Genomic DNA, 16,538 nt, shown 5'->3' on the forward strand with positions numbered 1-16,538 from the left:
TGAGTCTTGTTTGAGGAGATTGTTTTAGTGCTTCTTCTAATAAGTACTCCTTCCCTGTTCCCTTGATAATGACCACTTTTATTAGATCCCAGGTTGGTAGGTTCTTGGATATTTGCACTTTGTCACCAGCACAGTTAAGCCCACAAATGTGATATTCATGTCTGCTGCTGCTAGGGTTGTCTGTGAGAGTCCTGATGTTCAAGCTCCTGACCAGTGTTTCGACGGGCAGTCAAATGCATGTGTTTGACTTCTTTTACATGAATGGCAAATGCATACTGACAGTCACATGGTCCTGCTGAAGCTATGTGTTATGAAATTGAAGACGTGTACTGTACCTTCGAGAGAGTGAATGCTGTTTTGGCAATGAGAGTTTGCAGGCGAGTGTCATGTGACTGACTAGCTGTCTCCGTATACTGGAAAATTGAAAATATATAACATTTAGCTATAAACTAGACACCTCAGTTGTTTTGACGATCATTTGGATTTAACCAGTCTGTTTAAATTATGTCCCAGGATACTAAAACCAATCGAATTTGAATTTTACTGTTTTGAGAACATTGAATCAATGAGAAGATCTGATGTTTGGGTATTAAAAAAAGCCGGAATTTTGGAGAGTTAGCCAGAGAGAACCTCAACTGCTATTGAGATACTGCCCGAAAAACACACTCTATTAAAGGTACCTCCTTCATATGAAACATCATTGCAGCAGAAGACCAAAGAGGACCCAGGGAGTTCTACAAACAGAGGAAGACCGACAGTCTGGTTTTGAAAATTAAGTTGCTGTAAATTTAAGAGGTTTTTTATTGGTCAGTATATTATTATAGAGTGGGAAGTAGATAACAAACCTTTAAGAAGGAGGCTTACCATTGTAAATAGTTGTTGTTCTATGTTCCCTTTTAGAGTTAAAGAATAAATTGGTATTTTTTCCTTTAATTAGTGGATAGTTCTCGGTCACTCATATTTTGACAGATTACGAAGTGAGGTGAGCTTTTCTGTGTGTTTGGTTTAATTAGCAGAATGGTTCACCGCCATGTCATAACATCGTCCAGTATTAGAAATAATTAAGACAAGTGGAGACCACTAGCTCTGCTACACTGGCACAGTGGAATTGCATGCACAGTGTTGCTCTTAAACCCCTAATGGCAGGAGATATGGAGTAGAAGGACTGGCTGAGTGAGGATGTATGGATTGCTGTTGCCATAAATTAATGTTACAAGGACAAATTTAAGCATTTGTGAAAGAAATCCAGAAAGGCTAAGAGGAGTACCTTTTTACATGGCAAATGGTAATAATCTTAAATGTTTTGGTGGGTGGTGAATGTAAAAACGATGAATGATTTCCAAAGAGAATTAAATACTTCTGGGAAATAATTCTATTGAATTAGGGGATAGATAGATGGCATAGGACTAGCAGAATTGCTCTACAGAAATCTTGCATCGACTCAGAAGGACTCTTTCGAGCACTGATGACTGACTAAATATTCAATAATATGATTCTGGATTGACTTCCTATAATAGATGCTAATATGCCTCAGATCATGTATCTGGAAGCAAGGAACTAGGATATGCTCTCCTTGTGTTGCAAAATTTGAGCAAAATTGTATCTGAGTAGTGATAGATATAAGCAATTAACATCAGATATTACAAAAAAAAACTTATAGCAAAAAAATATTTTTTAGCATATAAGTTGTGTGAGCATTGTGTAATATTTAAAAAATGATTTCTGGCAAGTTTGGAGAATTGTCTTGGAGAAATGGTACGTATAGATTTTATATTTGGGAAATTAGTGCTGTCAGTCATTATGATCTGAAACTTATTTGATTACCTTTATTATTTGGAGAGGGTTTTCCCAGTATTTAAATTGGCCATCAGTTGTTTTAGCACTGTTTGGTTCTAACTGGAACCAGAGAGACGATGGAAAGCTGAACCGCATGTCTTCAGTTTTAGATTTAGCTATAAAATAAATTTAAGTTTATGCAGCCTTTATATCAAAAAGTGATGTTGAAAGTGCCCTACCTTTAGTGGAAGAAATATAGTTTGGTGTTGTGTATGCATAGAGTTGCCTTTTGCTGATTGCTTTGAGGAGCAACCTGTGTTGATGCATAACAGGAGAAAGCTGTCGACAGATTTTTGACAAGTGCAGATGTGAGAATGAAAAACCCAGGAAATTTAACTGATGCTGAGAAAGGGAGAATGCTTGTTTCTGAAGCAGACATCTGGTGAAGGTATTGATAAGACCATAAAAAAAATAGGAACAGGAGTGCACCATTTAGCCCCTCAAGCCTGTCCTGCCATTCAGTAGGATCATGACCGATCCAACTACATGACTTTCGATTACTCCGATTACATTCCTCGTAATCCTTGATTTCTCCTACTGATCAAGGGTCTACCTCAGCCTTAAATAATATCATAAGAAATAGAAGCAATAACGTAGTGGTTAAGATTGCAGAAAGAATAATTCAGAGATGCCGGTGTTGGACTGGGGTGTACAAAGTTAAATATTCGTGTGTATGTGAGAGTGTGTGTGTAGGAATATTTGTGTGTGTGGACACAGGTACACACAAACGTGCACACAGACACCCACACACACGCTTATAGAAACACACACTCTCAGACTTAAGACACTCTGCACTCACTACACAAACACACACACACACACACACACTTTCTCACACTCACAACCCCCACCCCAGACAGACACACACACAGACAAAGACCCACATGCGCACACACATTTTGTGTGGTGAATTTTTTTGTACTTGCAGAGTTACATTGCACTTTGCTCAAAAACTACATACATTCATGTAGAACTCTGAGCTCAAAAACCGCATGAATTTATGTAAAACTCTGTTATCTCACTTTTTAGATTAGAATCAATCTAAACATCAGGTCATAGACAGAGAACACAGGGGGCTAACACCTTCAATATATTGTCTAGCTATCACCGTTGTTAACAGCTAACCCGAGAATGCAACCCTTTTTTTAAAAAGGGTTTTGTGATTTACACATGAAAGAAGTGAAACTATCACTGTATTCTAACAGATGAAAGGCTTAACAGACAATCAATTCTTCAATGTATAATTTCAGTTACATCACACTGCAAATTTTTGCTATACATTCTGTGTTACAATCAAGCCCTCCACAATCACCTGATGAAGGAGCATCACTCCGAAAGCTAGTGTGCTTCCAATTAAACCTGTTGGACTATAACCTGGTATTGTGTGATTTTTAACTCGGAAAGAATAAGCATTAATGCAACTGAGCTAAACTTGAAAAAGATTTGAGATTTTCAGAAAGTAACATAGTGTTGACATGACTAATTTGTGACTTTGATGGCTAATGTTCTAAGTTATCAAAATTCTTATTCAATCCAGAGCGAATTAGGGCAAGTTTTGTTTGCATCTGTAATGGCACCAGAGTTAACAGTTAAGACATTCAAATTGTTTCATTCCACAGCATTGATATTCCTCACTTTTGTGATTGAGTCTTGACTAATGAAGCTTAAGAAGGTGCAAAATCATGAATAGGAAAACATAGTAACATGCATGCAAAACCGTAGGATCATGGCTCAGTTAGTTGCTTCAGAATGTCCCCATAACTGTACACCCACAATTTGTTCACTGTGGGTCAAATGTCTGTTTGTGTCACAGATTTATATCAATACTTCCTAGCCATAGTTGAATTTTTTTACTTGAGAATAATATGCAAGAAGATTTGTATTTGCATTTTTCATTTTTGGTATATCCTATTTTCAAAGTGTCTGTAGACATTTTTCACAGTTTCTGTGATAGAAGTTTATGATTTTAAAGTTTGCACAATACTTGAGACCTCACACTAAAATGTGATGCAATTACTTTGCGCACACTCTGTATTTATCAGTTTCAATATATTCTGCATAATTTAAGGATTATTTTTTTAAAAAATGCCCATATATAATCAAAACTAAATACAAAATGGCCAAAAAATTCTGATCTGATTCTGATTAGAATTTTGAGTAAATGGTTGTTAAACGTATGTAAATGATTGTCATTATTTTTTCTCTCTCTCTCCTCCCCCCTTTCATCGCAGAAATGCTACGAACACAAGCAATACAGACATGGGTTGAAGTTCTGCAAACAAATTCTGAGCAATCCAAAATATGCAGAACACGGAGGTAAGTTAGTTTTGGATGGATAGGCCTAAACACGTGTGCCTGTGTATTTTTCCTTTTGCATTTTTGTTTTTATAATGTGAACATTGTCTTTGACTTGCAATGCAGAATTGCTGTCATGACTATCCTCAGTAATGGAGGGCTGATTCAGGTTAGGTGGCAGTGCAGGTAAATTCACAGCTCTGTTAATTTGCAGAGCATGAAAATATTTTTATACTGTCTCTGTTGTTCGGATAATATCAAGTTGTTCTTAAATTTTTTTCCCGAGAGTGTTCATGCTGCTGAGTTAGCACTCTACAAATGAAGATCGACTTTCAATAATTAACCTAAATCTAAATATACTGTCTCTGTTGTGTTGAATTGAGAGGGAAGGGTGAGTTGGGTTTGGTGGTGGAAGTGGGGGAAGGCACCAAAGAAAACAGTACTGCAAATACAGCCCTATTGATAGCCAGCATGATAAGATATAGTCTGTAGGAAATCTATTTTTTTCACTATTGATTGCCAGCTAATTCAGTACAAACCAAGCAATCAAATTTAAGGCATGCCTGAAGACTAAGCCATTATCTTTGATCTTCACTGTAAACTGTATTCCTTAACCACCGATTCAGTATAAGCAAGTAGGTTCATAATTGATCCACAAAATAACCGTCAGAGGCATCACCACCCAGCTCAATCTCTGCTTCATGCCATCTGAATCCTAGATCTGTGCCTTCCTTGCTTGTAGTCTTGACAATGACAACATTATCAACTGATTTTTTTTAATATACCCTGCATAAGTCTGAAGTCAGCCAAATCTCTATAGCCCAGGTCTCAACTCTCATCCAGTCCCATTTATCTATGCTCTCGTCCTTTGTTCATCATCATCATACATGAACTCCTAATTAAAAAGCACTTCAATTTAAAATTCTCCCTTCTGTTTTTAAATACATCCGTGACTGCACCCTTCCTGCCTGTGATGTTGTGTAGGCGCACAATTGAGATATCTACACTACTTCGCTCCTGGGCTTGTAAACATGCCTGATTTTAATTGCCCCATCATTGGCAGACCTATCTCCAGGTCGTCAAAAAGTCCTGAGCCACTGGAACCCTCTCTCCAAAGTTTGTTATCTCTCTTACCTGTTTTCTCAATTAAGGTGATCCTTAACCTTTTTAAAACATTTTTCCACATGTTGTAGTGTCAAATTTGACTTTGTAATGCTTCTGTGAAGCACCCTGCAATGTTTTCCTATTTCAAAAGTGAAACATACATGTAGTAGCAATATCTATGTGGTTTAATTATGCAGTGGGTTAAGTTGCTTTGCCAATGAAAATTTTGAAAAAAAATTGTTTTTAAGGTCAAGTGTTAGAGGCTTTGTCAAGGGCATAGCGATTTCTGTTTTAAGTGGGTCTTACCCTTCAATTCCCCTGGACCTTTCATTCCTTGCCACTGTTGCTGTACTTCAGATAAGGCAAACTTTGACATTTTGGGGCTATTCTAGTCAGTCCGTTTCCATGGGTTTTCATGACTTGCTTTTTCTACCCTGATGGCCTGATATTCTGACTTCCATCTAGCTGTATTTCTTTAACCTAAATCTTGATATTATTCTGTAATTTTAAAGCCAATGATTTATATTGAATGAGCGTTATATTTATCAGATGGATTATATTGTTACCCTGTGAAATATTTAATATTTTTCTGATTTCTACCCAAGTTATTTTACCTATTTATAGTTGTTCATGGGATGGCTCTTATAATTTTGTTTTATTAGATGGGTTTAAATGTGGGAGAAGTCATTATTTGAATGAGTGTTGGAAAATTGCCTAAGAATACATTGACAGCAGACTTTAGGCTCAATCACCTGCCACTTGTTTTCAAAATCAGCCAACTTTGTGTCATCAGAGCTTAATCTTTGAGTTTACCTTTCCAGAAGCTCACCTAAATATTTCTGAATGCCACTTTGTTTTACTGACTTGATCAATAGCATTTCTGTTTATAATGTAATACAGATTCCAAATGAGCAAATACTTTAACTTCTAAATATCTGTGATTTTTAATAGGAAAAACAGAAGCTAAATTTCAGTTGAGACAAGACTTCATAGAGTTGTGTTTCATTGCTTTTGTAGGGTGCATATAGCAAGTAGACACTGAGCTGGATTTATTGACAGGAAACGAAAAACAGTAATGCGGGAAATGAATTAAAATAAGATTTCACAAATAAAAAGAATTTAATTATACAATAAAATAAAATAAGTATATTAATGACACTATAGAAAACAGCGAATCGGTTGATATTTCATTTGTCAAGAATTGGAGGAAAAATCTGTAATGATGCCTAACAATTTGAGACAAGGAGAATCTGCAGCATTTTTACCTGTAACACTGGTAGCTTGCTGATATTTTATTGATATTGTTAAAAGTGGAATGCATGACATATTTTCTGACCTTTCTACTTTCAACCTATAAAATACAAACATGAAAAAAATTAAAGGTTGGTTAAACTGGAGTCTTTTCCTGTTTCCAATACGTTCCAAAATATAGAGACCCAATGGCCTTGATCTATTTTATAATTCAATTCAGCTCACCAGTGCGTTTTCCCTCACATGAGCAGCAGTTTTAATCTTGAATTCCAGTCTTTTACTGAGATTTATTTATTCCCTTTCTTTCAATTATCTACATAACCTATTTAAAAGTCATGACTCCTTCCTTCAGACACTAAACACTAGAAGTGCATTCCACAATGGTAAGATCTGTTATAAAACCAAAAGTTTCCTGCTGTCATACGAATCTCACATCTATTTCCATTTTCAAATTATCATTGGAATATTAATATATCAAGTACAAAATTGGTGTTCCAGGGTAGCACAGTTGTTTAGTAGTTAGCACTTCTGCCTCACAGCACCAGGGGCCCAGTTTCAATTCCATCCTTTGGTGGCTCTGTGTGGAGTCAGCGTGTTCCACCTGTACCTGCGTGGGTTTCTGCCAGGTGCTCTGGTTTCCTCCCACAGTCCAAAGATGTACAGGTTAGGTGGATTGGCCAAGCTAAAAAAAAAGTTGCCCTGTAGTGCATGTTAGGTGGGTTAGCAGTGGTAAATGCAAGATTATGGGGATATATTAGTGGGATGGGTGGAGAGTTGGTGATGCTGGGGTCAGAGGATCAGTGCAGACTTTCCGAATTTCCTCTTTCCACACTACAGGGATTCTATGATTCTGTGATAGATCCTCTTGACTTCTCATGGAATAGAGCCCAAGACTGTTATTAGTAAGATTTTATATAGGGCTACTGTTATGGTTTGGCATTTTGTACTGTAATGTTTGCCATAACACCCAATATTCCACGAAGTTCTCGTGTCCATTGTAACAGTGGACATTTCTATTCATCATTGAACATTTGTCTAATTATTCACCTGATTTATTGTGTTGAACTAAACACTTAACATATATTTTCTGTGCCATTTGATTTGCATTTTATTTGTTTCTTGATTGGCACTCCATTAAGTGGGTGTGGGTGGTAGTTTGGAAGGGTCTTTGTGTGTGGGAGGAACATGGTTTGTCAGTAGGAGGAGAAGAAGTTAAGTACTTGCACTTGGTCATGAGTTTATTCATGTAATTCTTGCTCCTAGCACTAACCAGGCAGATTCTGTACCACCAGATATCTATTTGCATGCATTTACCAGTGAGGTTGCTATATATCCATCATAATCAACAAACCCAAGTACTACTATCCCTGCCTTGATCGTTGGATCTGGGATGTTTGTGGCCCAACTGTTTTACACATAACTAGTTGATGAATTGCTGTCAGTTATGTAATAGTTAGTGCTTTGAAAGCTGTTCTAACTACCTGGTTTAAATGTAATTTCAGTTTGAAATGAATCACAATTTATCATGTCCTACAAAGTAATATTTAGGTTTTTACTATTGTCTCTCTGTACAGTATGATAATGGAGCTGTTTGTTCCACTTTTTGTGTTTAAACAGTCTAGCTTTCTTTTGATTTTAAGGTCAGCAGCTCTGCAGTCATCCAAGATGGTGAAAAATGTATTCATCTGATCCTCCCAACGCACTAAGATGATCAACAACTGATTCCATTGTACAGTTGGAACTTAGAAACATTTCATTTACAATTTTACAGAAATTATCCAAAATTAACTTGTTAAACTGTGCTCTAGTTGTTGGAAAGCAAAATTCACATCTGTTATTTCAGTAGGTTTGTGATTAAACCCTGGCTTTAATTGACATTCAAGTTTTTGTTTGCTGAACACAATCAGTGCCGTAGCCAAGTTGCATGTACTTTGGTGGCCTCCTTCTGATTCCATAAATATAAACACTAAGTGAATAATCCAACAGTAGACTCTAGGGATATGTACTTAGAATTTTGAGGAAATGTCAGCCATTCTTTTCTCTTTGCAGAGAAATACTGACTTCTGCGTATTTCCATCACTAATTTTATAATGTTATACTTCTGTGTTGTTTTTTTAGACAGAGCACTAATTTTGCTAGGCTCAACATTTGATCTGTGCAAAAATGTTCAGGTCAGTAAAGGTACACCAGCTGGCTTCAGCATCTTTGAACTAGAAATGGAGGATACAAAGCCACTTCTCCCTGAAAGATGGAGCAAGTACCTCATCTAAATGATAGGCCTATTTGATTTGGTTCTTGGATGGGGCTTTCTACTTATTGCTAAGTTATGAATTGAGCTTTGAGTTTAACTTTCCATTGCTGCAATCTTTTGATCTCCACAAACGAGAGATATTCTGCACATGGTTGTTGTGGTGGACTGGGCAGAGAGAACGAAGTGAAAGCCTGTATAGGGTCCTTGTTTCAAACAGACCTATTCCCTAAGTTCTTAGTGAGGTGGAAGCTGCTCTTTTATTAGGATATGGTATATTTCATTTTTGTTATATTAATCTTTAATTAATAGTAAAGTCTGAACTATTCTTTCACTGAGAGTACTAATTGACCTGTGTTAGCCTGATATAAAGATCTGTTAGGTCTGAAAGTACAGCTATGAAGCACAATAGCTTTCTCTCCTATAATGTACCTAAGTAGGTTGACAGTTATTTTGAAGCTGTGTTTAAATGTACTTGGAATAAAATTGTTCAGTGCTGTTGTGATTTCACTGTTATCATTGTGAAATTAGTAAAAAGTAATAGTAATGAGGCTGATAGTGTCCTTCATTTGTTGAAGATCTGCTCCCTTGATGAGCTAAAGAACAAAAGCTTCACCTGCTGTAACTCTGAGCCAAGTGAACCATAAGGTTATCAGTTGGGGCAGAAAAGAAGATAAACGTAATACCAGCAAGAAATGATAGAAGTGCTTCGCATTGTTTTTATTCATTTTGGAGATTACAAATTCCTTATGCCAAGGAGTTAGTCAGAATTACAGATAATTGCCAAATGATAATTTGTCACAATCTTGCGTGATTGTTAATGCCTAGAGTGTATAGTTATTACTGTCAATGTTTTCTTTCTAACAAAACTACTGTATACAAGTATGGAGAAAGTGAGGACTGCAGGTGCTAGAGATCAGAGTCAAGTATGTGGTGCTGGAAAGGCACAGCATGTCAGGGAGCATCCGAGGAGCTGGAGAATTGACATTTCGGGCGTATGCCTAAGTATGATCCTGTTATAAACACTTAATATTGCATGCATCGTGAATTTTAGTTTTGACGAAAATCTGAGTTAGACGCGATCAGTTATTCTGTAAGTGATATAATTATTATCATTCTTGTCTGATGCATATCAGCAAGAGATGCAGACCATAAAATGTGCAGAAGGAACAATTGAAGGTCAATTTTCTTTAACTTAAGAGGAACAAAAACTTGAGGAAAGCTTGCTAATACATTCCAGATCTGTATGTATCAAGTAAAAAATAAATACTGGTAAGGAATATCAGAAGAAATGCTTAAACTGAATTCCTGTTAGGTTTGGCAATCAGAACTATAATTTAAATCATAGCACACCTGTGATCTTATAATAAAATTGTCAAATCAGTGGTGACATATTCAGTACACTTTAATTTTGCAGAGACCCTGGCGATGAAGGGTTTGACTCTAAACTGCTTGGGGAAAAAGGAAGAAGCATATGAGTATGTGCGGCGAGGCCTTCGCAATGATCTGAAGAGTCATGTCTGTATCCTTTTTCAGTCATTTTTTGCCAAGAGTAGAGGAGATAATGATTGATTGTTGCTGCAGTCTTAGAGAATATTCTCACTGTTTTCTCGTTAGAAGGCAAGAGACTACTGGAGTTGGTTAAATCTGAAGGTCACCATGCCTCTGACTAGAGGGTTGGGTGTGCTGGGGGTGTCAAGAAAGTGGGACCATCCTGATGACCTTCAGTGAGGGAGTTGAACCTGTTGCTGTTTCTCAAGCCAGCTGTCCAGCCAACTGTGATAACTGACACCCATGATTGTAAAATTCAGCTATTCATTAGATACAGGTCTTTGGGTTCTTTTGTGGACATAATCAAGTAAATTGAAATCCAAAAGGGCTGCCAAAGTGTTTAATCTTCTCGTGGAACAGAAGTGCCCATTTGGGCTGTCGTCATGTTCTGGTTTGTCCAGTCTCACCATCTTATTTTCTGATTTATGTAACTACCCAAATGTCACCAAGTTAAAATTGTGGCCTTCGCCTGTTTCTAATCCTGATCTTGTCAGAGCTACTTTGAAGGGTTGAATGGTTACTTGAACCTGTTCTGTCAAGTTTATATAGAATGAGTATTTTCCTCCCAAGATTTTTTTTCAAAATCACCTTGCTGTTTAATCCTTTCTAAATTTAATACACTGGTCAAAAATGTAGAAACCTAGAAAATGGAGCAGGAATTAGCCTTTGAGTCTACACCACAATTTCTTCCATAGAGTCATACAGCATGGAAACAGCTTTCGGCCCAACTCGTCCAAGCCGACAAAGTTTCCTTAACTGAACTAGTCCCATTTGTCTGCATTTTGCCCATATCCCTCTAAACCTTATCTATCCATGTGTTTGTCCAAATATCTTTTAAGTGTCGTAGCTGTACTTACCTCTACCATTTTCCTCTGGCAGCTTGTTCTGTATATCCACCACTCTCTGTGAAAAAGGTGTCCCTTAGGCCCCTTTTAAGGGTTTCGCCTTTCACTTTAAAGCTATACCTTCTGGTTTTGGACTCTCCTACCAGGGGGAAAATACCTTGGCTATTCATGTTATCTGTGCACCTCATAATTTTATAAGCCTCTACGTGGACAATACATCCATCCTAGGACAGGCTAAACAGAGACACGCATGGGAATTCCGAGAGGCCAAATCGGAGCACCATTAATAAACACATCAATTTGGACCCCATTTACCAAATGCTGAGAAAAAGAACTGGAAATGATATCACCCACCTCAAGAGAGACCTCAAGACGCACATACACAGACAGTGGGAGAGAACGTCAGCGCTTCACCGAAGGCTCATTGATTATGTTACCGAGCATAGTGACGAAACATCTGAAAACAAACCTGCGAGCTGAACAAGAAAACTTGCAACCTGAACCACAAATCCTCTTAAAAATCGCAAAGCGTCTATAAGGTCACCCCTCAGCCTCCTATGTCCAGGTAAAAACCTACCAGCCTATCCAACCTCTCTCTATAACTCCATTCCCTTTGATCCCTCTAACCCTAAAAACAATATCTAGCTCTTTCTTAAAACATTGTGTTTTGGCCTCCATTGCTTTCTGTGGCAGAGAATTCCACTCTAGCACCACTCTCTTGAGTGAAGAGATTTTTCTTCTTTTCAGTTCTGAATGGACCAGCCCATATCCTCATTCTATGATCCCTGGTTCTGGATTCCTGGTCATCAGGAACAATTATTTCTGTATTTACCCTCTCTCGGAAAGTTGTTGTGAAACTTGAAAGGGTTCAGAAAAGATTTACAAGCATGTTGCCAGGGTTAGAAGATTTGAGCTATAGGGAGAGGTTGAATAGGGCTAGGGCTGTTTTCCCTGGAGCGTCGGAGGTTGAGGGGTGACTTTATAGAGGTTTATAAAATTATGAGGGGCATGGATCGGGTAAATAGACAAGTCTTTTCCCTGGGGTGGGGGAGTCCAGAACGGGAGGGTGTAGGTTTAGGGTGAGAGGAGAAACCTAAGGGGCAAGCTTTTCACTGAGGGTGGTATATGAATGGAATGAGCTGCCAGAGGAATTGGTGGAGTCTAGTACAATTGCAACATTTAAATGGCATCTGAATTTGTATTTTAAAGATTTCTATCAGATCCAGCCCTTATTCTTCTAAACTTCAGTCAGCATGGTCCTAACTGATCCAGGCTTTGTCCATATGGAATTCCTGCCATCTCGGGAGTAAATGCTTGTTGCGTTCCCTTCATAGCCAGAACATCCTTCCTAAAATAGGGAGACCAAAACTACACGCACTACTCCAATTGTGGTTTCATCATTGCTGTGTACAGTTGCTGCATGACATCCCTGTTCCTGTACTCTAATCCTCTCATTATGAAGGCCAGCATACCATTTGCTGCCTTCACAGCCTCTTGCACCTGCACGTTTACTTTCAATGACTGATGTACAACGGCACCCAAATCTTGTTGCATCTTTCTTTTCCAACCTCTTGCCATTTCAGATATCTCACATTTATCCACATTATGCAGAAGAACCTTGATTATTCGAAGGACACGGGAGGGGGGTACTTCGTTCAGATAATCAAATGCCACAACACAGTTTAGCCCCAAGCGTCAAGACTTTGCAGTCTTGTTCGGATAATCCAAAATTCGGATAATCGAATGGTAGATAATCTGGATTCCTGTGTACCTAGCCTGCAATTCATTTTCCCAGTCATTCAACTTGTGCAATCATATAGAATCATCTCTATTTTCCTCACAGTTCACCCTTCCACCCAGTTTTTGTCATCGGCAAACCTGGAAATGTGACTTTCAGTTCTCTTATCTAAATAATTAGTATAGGTTATGAATATCACTAATCTTGCTAGTCACTGCCCACTACCACAAAAAGACTCATTTGTTCCTACCCTGTTTCCTGTCTGCCAAACAGTTCTCTACCCATGTAAAGTTAAAAATCACACAACACCAGGTTATAGTCCAACAGGTTTAATTGGAAGCACTAGCTTTTGGAGCGCTACTCCTTTATCAGGTGGTACTCATATCAGTATACTACCTGCAATCCCAAATGTTTTAATTTTACACGCTAACCTCTTGTGTAGGAACATATTGCAAGCTTTCTCAAAGTCCATGTAGACCACATCCATGCTTTCCCCATCAACTTATTATTTATATCCTTGAAAGATTTTACTGGAATTATCCAGTATGATTTCCTGTTTGTAAATCCATGCTGACTGTGTCTGATCCTGTCATTCTTTCAAAGTCAACTACTGTTAAGTCTTTTACAATGGACTCTAGTATTTTCACCTTATAAATGTGTGCAACCCCTCTAATCTGTAGAAATTGTTCCAGAGTATGTAGAATCTTGGAAGATGACCAACATTGCATCCACTGTTTCTAGAGCCACTTCTTTACTACACTGCGATGTAGATCATTGAGCCCTGGGGTTTATTGGAGTTTGCTGTCATGGCTCAGTGGTTAGCATTGCTGCCTCACAGTTCCAGGGACCTGGGTTCAATTCTCACCTCAGACGACTGCCTGTGTAGAATTTGCACATTCTCCCCATGTCTGCTTGGGTTTCCTCCCAAATCTAAAGATGTGCAGGTCAGGTGAGTTGGCCATGCTAAACTGCCCGTAGTGTTAGGTGCATTAGTCAAGGGTAATTATCGGGTCGGAATGGATCTGGGTTGGTTACTCTTCGGAGGGTCACTGTGGACTCATTGGACTGAAGGGCCTGTTTCCATACTGTAGAGAATTTAATCTAATCTAATTTCCCCAACACCATTTTCCTTCTAATACTGATTTCCTTCCTCTTACAAACCCTTTGTTCCCAAACATTTTTGAGACATTACCTGCGAGTCTCATTACAATTTATTTTATTTCTGACTGTAAGGGATGTACATTTTCTAAACTAATCTTTTTCTCTTCACATACTTGTGAATCTTTTGTGCTCAGTTTATATGTTCACCACAAGCTTACACTCATACTCTTCCTCATGCCTCCTAAACACTCCCGTTCTTCTTTGCTTCAATCTTAAACTGCTACCAATCCTCAGATCATCTTTTGGCCAATTCAAATGTTCCTTCTTTGGAACTAATACTATTCATAATTTTCCTTGTTAGCCATGATGAGGCCACCATTCCTGTTTATAATAATAGGTATTGCTACAATTAAACATCAAATGCTTGCATCCCAAGTAATATCAAAATTAACCCATTTTTTGTGCTTTTTTTTTTCAAGCTTTACTTTTATTGTTGTGAACTCAAATAAGCAAATTTCTTGGTGGTGTTACAGTATATTGGTGTGAAGAGCTGTTATTTTATAGGCGAGCCATTCTGGCTGACATTGTTCAATGTTAATGACATAAGGTCTGTCCGTGCCCTTGACTCTTCGTCCAAATCATCTGTGCTGACCAGACCTCCCAATCTAACCTCGACCAATTTGTTAGCATTTAGCCGATATACCCCCAAACTTTTCCTATTAATATATCCATCCAGGTGCCCTTGAAATGTTGTAATTGTATCATCTCCACTACTTCTTCTGGGAGCTAGTTGCATATAGCACCATCCTCTGTGTGAAAAGGTACTTCTCACATCTTTTTTAAACAATATCCTTCTCGTCATAAACCTGTGCCCTCTAGTTTTGGGACCCCCAACCCAGGAAAAAGACCATGGCTATTCTCCCTATCTGTACCTTTCATGATTTTGTAGACGTCTACTTGGTCACCCCTCAGCCTCTGATGCTCCAGGGAGAATAGCCCCAGCCTATTCAGCCTGTCCTGACAACATCGTTGTAAATACTTTCTGCACTCTGTCAAGTTTAACAACAAACTTCCTGTAGAAAGGTGATTAGAATTTCCCACAGTATTCCAAAAGTGGCCCAACCAATGTCCTGTATAGCCGCAACATTATTCCCAATCCGATACTCAGTGTTATAACCAGTGAAGGTAAGTGTGCCAAAGGCTGCCTTCAGCACCTTGCCTACCTATGACTCCATTTTCCAGGAACTGTGCACCTGCACCCCTTCGACTCTTTGTTCAGCAACATTTCCCAGGGCCTTAGCATTTATTGTATACTGGGTTGCTTGCTGAGGTGGAGCCTTCCAGCTCGGCGAGCAAACCTACATCCAGAAACTCAACCTGAGCTACAAATCTTCTCAAAATCTACTGTGTACTTTCTGCCCCGGTTTACCGTACCAAAATGCAACACCTCACATTGATCTAAATTAAATTTCCATCTGCCATTCCTTGGCCCATCTGATTAAGGCCCTCTTGTACTCTTCCCTGTCCATTACGCCACCCATTTTGGTGTCATCTGCAAACTTACTAACCATACCTCTTGTTCACATCCAAATCATTTACACAAAATGACAAAGCACCAATCCTTGTGGGTTAAGCTGATCACAGGTCTCTATTCCGAAAAATAGCCCTCAACTACCACCTATGTTCTACGTAAGAGGAAGCCAATTTAGTATCCAATTGGCTAACTCCCCACGGATTCCATGTGACCTAACCTTGCTAACGAGTCTACCATGCCGAGCTTTATCAAATGCTTTGCTGAAGTCCGTATAGACAACATGTATCCCTCTGCTGCCTTCAATCTTCTTTCTCACACCTTCAAAAAAAATTCAGTCAAGTTAGTGAGACATGATTCCCCACGCACAGTCATGCTGACTATCCCTTGCCTTTCCAAATGCGTATAAATGCTGTCCCTCAGAATCCTCTCCAATAATTTACACACCACTGAGGTAAGATTCACTGGTGTATAGTTCCTGGCTTTACCTTACAGCCTGTCTAAAATAATGGCACCAAATGGCCAACTTCCAGTCTTCCAATACCTCAGCCATGGCTATCAGTGATACAACTATCTTAGCAAGGGGTCCAGCAATCTTTTCCCTAGCTTCCCTCAAAGTTCTGGGTAGCATCTGATCAGGTCCCAGGGATTTATATACCTTTTGTGCGTTTTAAGACCTCTAGTACCACCTCTTGTGTAATTTGAACTCTTTTTAAGACATCACTGTTTATTTCCCAAATTCCCTAGTTTCCTTGTCCTTCTGCACAGTAAATACGAGTGTAAAATATTTGTTGAGTATCTCATCCATCTCCTATGATTTCACACATAGACAGCCACATTGATTTTTAAGGGGCCCTATTCTCTCCCTAATTGCTCTTTTGCCCTTAGTCTACTTGTAGAATCTCTTTGGATTCTCCTTAACTCTATTTGCCAAAGCTGTCTCATGTCCCCTTTTTGTCCTCCTGATTTCCTTCTTAAGTATACTCCTACAACTCTTATAATTTTCTGGGGATTCACTTTCTCCCAGCAATTTATACC

The 16,538-nt window shown here is 38.6% G+C and overlaps 1 protein-coding gene across 1 annotated transcript in view; it reads left to right on the top strand.

Moving 5' to 3' along the window:
* Nucleotides 1-16,538, top strand: part of naa15a (N-alpha-acetyltransferase 15, NatA auxiliary subunit a) — a 100,166-nt gene that overhangs the window by 26,508 nt on the left and 57,120 nt on the right. The window contains exons 2-3 of the mRNA XM_072584091.1: nucleotides 4,068-4,152; nucleotides 10,152-10,256. Of these exons, the coding sequence (XP_072440192.1) occupies nucleotides 4,068-4,152; nucleotides 10,152-10,256 (190 nt within the window). The remainder of the gene's footprint in view (nucleotides 1-4,067; nucleotides 4,153-10,151; nucleotides 10,257-16,538) is intronic.

Source organism: Chiloscyllium punctatum, chromosome 14 (assembly GCF_047496795.1).
Source record: "Chiloscyllium punctatum isolate Juve2018m chromosome 14, sChiPun1.3, whole genome shotgun sequence".
In the NCBI taxonomy this organism is placed as follows: domain Eukaryota; kingdom Metazoa; phylum Chordata; class Chondrichthyes; order Orectolobiformes; family Hemiscylliidae; genus Chiloscyllium; species Chiloscyllium punctatum.